This window comes from Vicia villosa, linkage group LG6 (assembly GCF_029867415.1).
Source record: "Vicia villosa cultivar HV-30 ecotype Madison, WI linkage group LG6, Vvil1.0, whole genome shotgun sequence".
In the NCBI taxonomy this organism is placed as follows: Eukaryota; Viridiplantae; Streptophyta; class Magnoliopsida; order Fabales; family Fabaceae; genus Vicia; species Vicia villosa.
In genome coordinates, this window is record NC_081185.1 from 27,987,714 (window position 1) to 27,995,645 (window position 7,932).

General features: G+C 36.8%; 2 protein-coding genes across 2 annotated transcripts; both read right to left on the reverse strand.

Annotated features, from left to right (window-relative positions):
* Positions 1 to 615: 615 nt before the first annotated feature.
* LOC131611376 (arabinogalactan O-methyltransferase 1-like) lies at positions 616 to 1,828 on the reverse strand. The gene has a single exon (XM_058883415.1). It carries the CDS (start codon positions 1,629 to 1,631, stop codon positions 735 to 737), a length of 897 nt encoding a protein of 298 aa, XP_058739398.1. The 5' UTR covers positions 1,632 to 1,828; the 3' UTR covers positions 616 to 734.
* A 2,797-nt stretch (positions 1,829 to 4,625) lies between these two features.
* LOC131611377 (uncharacterized) lies at positions 4,626 to 7,663 on the reverse strand. The gene is made up of 4 exons (XM_058883416.1): positions 7,437 to 7,663; positions 7,272 to 7,333; positions 5,568 to 5,766; positions 4,626 to 5,465 (listed from the first exon to the last, which is right to left on the reverse strand). Exons 1-4 carry the CDS (start codon positions 7,560 to 7,562, stop codon positions 5,094 to 5,096), a joined length of 759 nt encoding a protein of 252 aa, XP_058739399.1. The 5' UTR covers positions 7,563 to 7,663; the 3' UTR covers positions 4,626 to 5,093.
* Between the last annotated feature and the right edge of the window lie 269 nt (positions 7,664 to 7,932).

The window sequence follows — 7,932 nt, forward strand, 5'->3', positions numbered from 1 at the left end:
GCCAGCATAACGCAAGAAGATTGGTGTAAAGTGGATATACAAAACCTAGTACACTGAAAACTGGAGAAATTTAAAAGCACAAAGCATGACTAGTCCACTCTCAACAAAATGGAATAATCTATAATGAATTTGCTCCTCCAATTGCTAGGTGGGACACCACCAATCAAAGCTATCCTGGCCCTGACAACTTGCAATTATTGGAGTGTATATCGACTTGATGTGAATTATACCTTCATTCATCTAGAATTTGGTGAAGATGTCTATGTAGATCAACCACTTGGATATCTAAAACAAGAGGAAAAAAAGCGGACAAGTTGAAAAAGAAATTGTATGCATTCAAACAAGTACCAAGAGTTTTGTATATTAAAATTGAGTCATACTTTTGTCAGGAACTATTTAAGAAATATCCTCATAAACACACTTTGTTTGTGAAACAAAAAGATGAAGGTAAAATTCTTAGATTCATCCTTTCTTGTATAGTAAATTACTATACAAGAAAGGATGAATCTAAGAAAGGATGTATAGTAATGTTCAATTAGGGAAAAATTAATTGGTTAGGATTAAAGTTGGTTAGTTACTTGTTTGTGAAGTAACTACTTACTTGTGTTGCAAGCTAGCCTTAAACTGTCAAGCTTCAATCCTTGTAACGAAAATTTATAAATACTACATGTATGAATCATCTTAACTAATGAAATTGAAAATCACTCAACAAAGAAGAAAATACTAAAACCATTTTAGCAAAATCCATGTGCAGTATCAGTAACATTATTAGCAGGTGGAATAACAAAGTGCCAAAGTTTCTTAACACCACCAACTCTATATTTCATGCACAAAAACTCCTTAGCATACAACTTCTCAACAGCCCTATCCACGTCATGAAGAAACACGTGCGTCACACCCGCTTTTTTCCTCCCACGCGCCATCACCGCCGCAGAATATATCACCGCCATCCTCCCTGGAGCCGCCGGGATATATCCCCTCGGCGCATCAATCATGATCACATCCCAATCCCGATCATACACCTCATTTGGAAACTCGCCTAGCGCGAGTCTACATCGACGATCATCCTTGAGAGGGTGGTCGTCTCCGCCGACCGCCCCACAGTTCTTCTTGTAGGATGATAATAGCGTGGTGGCTTCTAAGAGGCGCGTGTTGTAACGCACTGTGTAGGCGCGTAGAATAGGAAAGCGTCTGAGGGAAGAGATTGTCCACTTAGGATCTTCTTCGAGGAATAGCGTGATGCCGCGTGGATTAAACGCATCCCACATGAGCGCGTCGTGACCTATTCCGAATACGAGGAAGTTGCATGGTCCTAAGGATTGTAGTACGTCGAATGGTCTTCTGATCTCGTTTTTGGTCTGTTGAGGAACGTCACGCGCCGTGGCGTAGTGGAAGATTGTGACTAAGGGGATGGAGGATGTTGCGAATTCTTCGGCGATGATGGTTTGTGCGGGCGTGAGGGGGCCAACGGTGGAGCATATGTGTCGGGGATCTGTTTGTCGGGAATAGAAGACGAAGAGGATGAAGGCTGCGGCTATGATTGCTATGACGAAGAGAAAATATGAGTTGTTGGGGTTTGGTGTGTTTGGATGTTTCTTTTTGTTGGATTGTTTTGAGATCAAAGATTGCATGGTGATGTGTGTGTTGTGTTGTGTTAATGATGTTTGTCAATTTGAGTGTGATGAGGTTTGAATGAGTGACTTGTGTGATGATGGAGAAAAGATGCATGGGTGAAAAATGATTTAGTTAGAGTTTGAAGTGGCACTTGTTTTGTGATGGTGGTGCTGACTTTTCTAAAATTAGTTTCATTTAGACATTGTCACCTTAATTTGTGTGGTAAATTTTTTAAAATAACTTATATTTTGAATAATTAATAATTTTCATACTGCTAGAATCATCTTTATGTAAGATGAAGTACAACAACAAACATCACAAATTTGCCTCTTATTCTAAACACGGAAATTTTGAATTTGACTCCGATGGTGATATTGATGATAATTTTAAAAAATAAATAAATTAAACATAATTATAAGTGTCAGTGCAAATGTTTGATACTGACACGACACATACACTCCTTTTTTCTAAAGTGTCGGTGTTACATAGTTCTTAATAAATTTGTCACCGTTAAACTATAGTTCTTAATATGGTATGTAGTTGTTTTGTCATGGTTGAATTGTTACTAACTTATATAGAGCTTTAAAAAATTTAAAATGGTCTTGCTGTCTCAGACTTTATTAACCTACTACTCTCATTCGATTTAGCAACAATTTTTTAATATTGCTTTGTTATAAATTTATTATCATCCTTTTTTTAAATTCAGAATACTTTTGGTGTGAGATCATTCTATCTTAGTTTCCCTTATTTTTAAAGATGCTTTATCGATCCACTGTTGTTGGTTTTGCAGAGGTTCTCGCTAAGCCAAAAATTTCTCACTAGGTGAGTTTATGGAAGTAAAATTCGCTTAGCGCATATCACAATTTGTTAGCGAGTTTCCTATAACTGCCATAATTATCCGTTGTACTTGCTCATATTCAACACACATACATCCAACATAAATGATGTTCTAACAGATACTCATATGTTTGAGAATTTAGACATGCTCATGTATTTAGTACAAAAATGCCCAACATGTCCAAATTCCTCATGTTCATGGCATTGTTACTAAAATACATAAAACACACATAAATTGTTTAACAAAGAGTAAAATGAAATTAAGAAAATAGTCAAAGAAAGAAAATAAAAGTTCATAGTGATAGAGACGAGATGTGGCAGTAGCTCAATCATCATCATCTTCTTATTCACCTTCTTCCCATTCTTCCTCTTCTTCTCCACTTTCCTCCTCATCCTCATATTTTGTTTCTTTAGCTTCAACTTTTCCTCCTCCACTTCCACTTGCCTCACCCCTATTTTTTTATATAATGATTTGTCCACATGCCATTGAAGATCATTGATGAAATCTTCTTAAGCATGTAGATGATCATAAGGAGAATGTGGTTCTTGATTCCGTAGCTCTAGTCTACTCACAGAATCATGTAGGAAAAACAAACCTCAAAGGTAGGGGTGGCAAAACGGGCCGCCCGCCCCGCCCCGCCCCGCCGCCCGCCCCGCCTTATGCCCGCCAAAAAACGAGCGGGGCGGGCATGTCCGCCAAGTAAAATGGGCATCAAAGTCATGCCCGCCCCGCCAAGATGGCGGGTTGGCGGGCGGCGGGCTTACCCGCCTATTTTTATTTATATTTTTTGTAATAAATTAATATGCTTTTTTTACCTTTTAATTAAACTTTTCACTTATTTTTTAAAACAATTTTTTATAAAAGTAACTTTTTAACAAATTTACTCTAAAAAATAATACATATATTTATAAATAAATGTATAAAATAAACCATCAAGAATTGCAATTACTAGAATTAACTTAAAAAAGAGTGAGTTTCGAAGGAGGAGCGGGTTTTGGCGAGCAGCGGGCTTTGGCGGGGCGGGTATGGCGGGCGGCGGGTTTTGGCGGGGCGAGCTTTGTCGAGCGGCGAGCCTAAAATCCCAACCCAACCCGCCAATTTTTGGCGGGTGCGCGGGCGGCCCGGCGGGCCCAGGCCCGTTTTGCCACCCCTACTCAAAGGCATGCGTCACTAATACCCAATTATGAGTGAAGTAGGTGTGCATGTTGTAATTAAGAGCATTGAAACTACGTTGTTGGGGTGCTGCAGGTGGAATGCTTAGACAATTTCGTGCTCTATTGTTTCTTGCCGTACAACAGCGGTAAACAAAATCTCCATCCATCTTTGAATCGATGCAACAATTGTAGTAATATGAGAGATCAACTTCATATGTTCTACAAAGTCCAGTGATCAATCCCAGAAATGCTAGAGGAGGTTAAAAAATTGAATGTACAATCACCAAAATCTTGTCAGATATGATTATGGATATGTCTATTTCTTGTTTGGTCAAGATATACCTGATAAGTTGAGTAGACAATTTGCTGAAGAGGTATTAATTTAAATAATTTTGGGTGTGATATTATGTGTGGTAAAGGTTAGCCACATTTGAGCTTCAGTGGTGAGGTTGGATTACTTGAATTGGATAGGTCTGCCAGCTCTGCCTAGCTCATAGGCCTCATTTCTAATGCAAATATCAGTCGCGATTATATCATAATCCCAATCATTTCTTGCGACTTTCTTAGAGAAAGAGTATATCTCATCGGGAGTTTCCACAAAAGTATCTTCCAAGTATACATGGATGACTTCTCTATTATATGGAATTTGTCGACCTCTTGCCTAAAACGTTCTTGATAGCATGAAGTCATCCTCCCAGGATTTAGAATTTTCATAGAACTCTCTTATTATATCCACATTGATTTCTTCTTCTGGAGGATTCGCCTACATATTCTACCATCTGTTAGTTGTTCTTGGGATAAATATTTTTTGTAACGATAGTTGTTGTATTAATTCAGAATAGTTTTTGAAGACTAAAACATAACGTTTATTAAATAAGAAACCAAATTAAAACTTTAAATTATATTACGCGACTGCGGGACATAAACTTTTTTTTTAATTATATAATTTTGCCATTAAAAAAGTAGTCATGCTTAGTGCATCATAGTTGATATTGATGATTAAAGCCAAAAGAAAGAAATTGAACTAACAAAATATGCAACTTTTCAATCCAAAAGTCAAATGAATTGTTGATGTAGGATTTATAATACATTTCCTTTTCATTTGAAATCCTCTCCATCATATTTTCATTTGATCCCACCCCTAACATTGACCCTTAAAAGGAACTAAGATAAAGAGGAAAAAAACTACCCATGATGGCTTGGGATGTCTTCCCTGCAATTAGATTCCCAGCATTTGAAAAAATCACGCATTCACGCGAGTGTTAATAACTGGTTGAGCAAGATCTGACAGTTCGATAAATACAGCATACGAGAGCACAAAAAGATTTATACTATATCTTCCAGCATGATTCTATTTTCCAATCCTCAAGTTTATCAGCTTCTTCAGCCTTGGGAAAGAAGACACGCAGAGATTTTGTAATGGGACAGCATCCGAAGATCGATCAATCAATCGGCAATCAAAAAAGTAATTTGGTTAAAGTGGAAGCTTATGATCTCTTAGTTACGGATGAACCCGAGTTTGACCCCTTCCCATGCTGAACAGCCCGAGGGACAAATGACAAGCCTTTGGTATTACGACGACCAAAGCTGATAGAGGAAGGAGTGGAGTCCGTTGTATTCAATCTAGAGACTGCTGAGACAAGGTCATCCATGGCTGCATTTTCCACTTCCATCATTCCTGAAGTATCCTCCTTATGAGAAGGTTTTTTGCGCTGAGACTTCATCCTCTGTTTTCTTGACGGCAGAGCCTTCTTGAAAAACTCAAACGATGTCGGGAATTTATGCTTGTCGACCAGATGCTGCTGCCTACTTTTGTAGCTTTTGAATTTCAAACCACACCCTTCCACTAAGCATTCATACTATATTACAAAGAAATAAGAACCATGTTAAAGGCAGTACTATATAAAACTGTTTCATGATATCAAATTGAATCATATATTTCGAGTTTAGACATATACTACCATGTCATAGCCGCGTGCAACTTTTGCCTGAAAGAAAGAATCATGAGCTTCGGATACATGTATGCTGAGCAAACGTGACGTTGGATAGACTCTAGAACACACAGAACAGGATGCAGTATGTCTTGCATTATAGTGATTTTCGAAGTCATCCATTGAAGCCAAACGCGCTCCACACCCAACAATAGGACAGAAGACTTCCCTGCACAAAGGGATATACTACGAAATGAGGCGCACACACTAGAGGTTACCTTCTTTGACAAAGCAGAATCTTCAACAAAAGGTAAAGCTTCGAGTGTAATACAAATCAAATTATGTTTTTCCATATAAATGATTAGATGTAGATGAAATCAATAGAGAACTAGAAGAAAGGTCTTTTACTCAGAATAAAGTAGAATAACTTAAAACTATAACTATAAACGACAATCCATTTCATAAGCTAATAATAGCAACAACTTCTATCAGACATCAGCCGAGTGTTGAGTAAGATCTAATAACGGTGCATTAGATAAGCATGCCTTACTCCAATGCCTATTGAATATTAATATATTATGTATCATATATCTATGTTAAGAGTTTTAAAAATAAAAGATCGGCAGAACTCAAAAAATGGATACAAAATTTCAGTTATTTTAATGTCAGCAGCACAGCAGCAACTGCAAATGAGGTCGTATAGGGCACATTTGATTGTGATCTCAGATTAATATTCGTGACATGATAAGGATTTTTATTAGTATTGAAATTTGTTATAACTCATCCCTACAAAACCGACTAAATGGATAAGGATTTCCCCCTATTTATAAACATATATTGAGACCATATTCTTTTCAACGAGACCCATTAGTAGTATAGAGTAACCACACAAGTGAGAGACACACATATTCATCCAAAACCTTAAGGCTATGTTTGGGAGTTTGGAGGGGAGGGGAAGGGAAGGCTTCCGAAATTGAATTTTTAAAATAATATAGAAAAATATTTGACATTTTTTGAAAAAATGATTTTGTTTAGAATGATAAAAGACTCATTATCATTACAAAATTTTTAATTTTCAAAATAGTATAACAACCTAAACGATATGTGCAAAATTTATGGAAGCCCTCCAAAACCCTCCTTCAATACAATTTTTGAGTTCCCCAATTTTATGGGGTTTTTGGTGTTATGAATAAAATCAAATCCTCCAAAACCCTTCTACCCAAAATCTTTTTATTCTTTTCACTCAATTCTTCATATTTTCCAAAGCCCTCCCCTCCCTTTCCCTCCAAAATCCCAAACATAGCCTAAGGCTAGCCGTTTTCGTAAGGATGGATTAAGTCAAACTTTGATTATAATATGGTATGAGAATCTATCGATCGAACCATGGGCCACCCAGCGTTTATATCAATGCAACAACTCCAATATATTTAAAAACCAAGTTATCTATTTACTTTTTTCATATTAACCTTAGCCCAACATTTAAAAACACGGTAGCTCCAACCCCTCTAAAAAATGTGTGTCCGTGTCCGTCTCAGACACACGAACACATACAGAGACACTTGTGATTATGTTTAGTTTAATCATTTTTTGTGTCAGTGTCATATTTGTGGTGTCGTGACTCATAATTGAAAATCATATACTTTAATTCATAATTTAATCAAGATAAGAATAGGAGCTCAAATAAAGTTAAGAATATCAAAGAAAAAGAACTAAGAGTAATAGTAGAATCAATACCTATCATCTTCTTGTATAAAACTCTCAATCTGTTCCTTCTCTTCTGTAAATTCCAACGCAACCTTTTGAAATACAAAGATACTAATTAACAATTCACATTTCAAAAACAAAACCTCAAAAAACAAAAAAAAAAAAGCATACAACACGAAACAATTAGAATAGAACCTGTTTGACAAGAAGTTCCCGTTCGAGGTTACCGATAGCGAAGAAAGGTGAATCGGGTTGGAACCTGCGAGGAACGGGTTTCCAGAACGGAAAGCTTGAATCTGGATTTTGGTTTTCAACATCCATCGTTGGTGACTTTGGTTCTTCAAGTTGAACCAGCGAGACAATGAGAAGTGATTCTGAGAAAGGAAAGAGCTTTTGATTTGTTTCAACTTTTTCAATTTTTGAATGTGAATTTGATTGTATGGATATGGGGTACCCGTTTCTTTTCGGGTCGTTTGTTTTGGGCCTTTTCTATTTCCGGGTCAATTAGTTTGAGTTTATGCCGAGTCCGTTTGAATATTGTTTTGAGAGAAATTCAAAATTATTTATTAGTTATTCAAATTCAAAATTCAATTATTTAATTGTGAGAAATTTAATATGTGAGATCTGGTTGATTTTAGGAATAATCTGCGAGTAGCGAGGTGAGGTGATATTTAGTTGCGGTCTAGTCTTG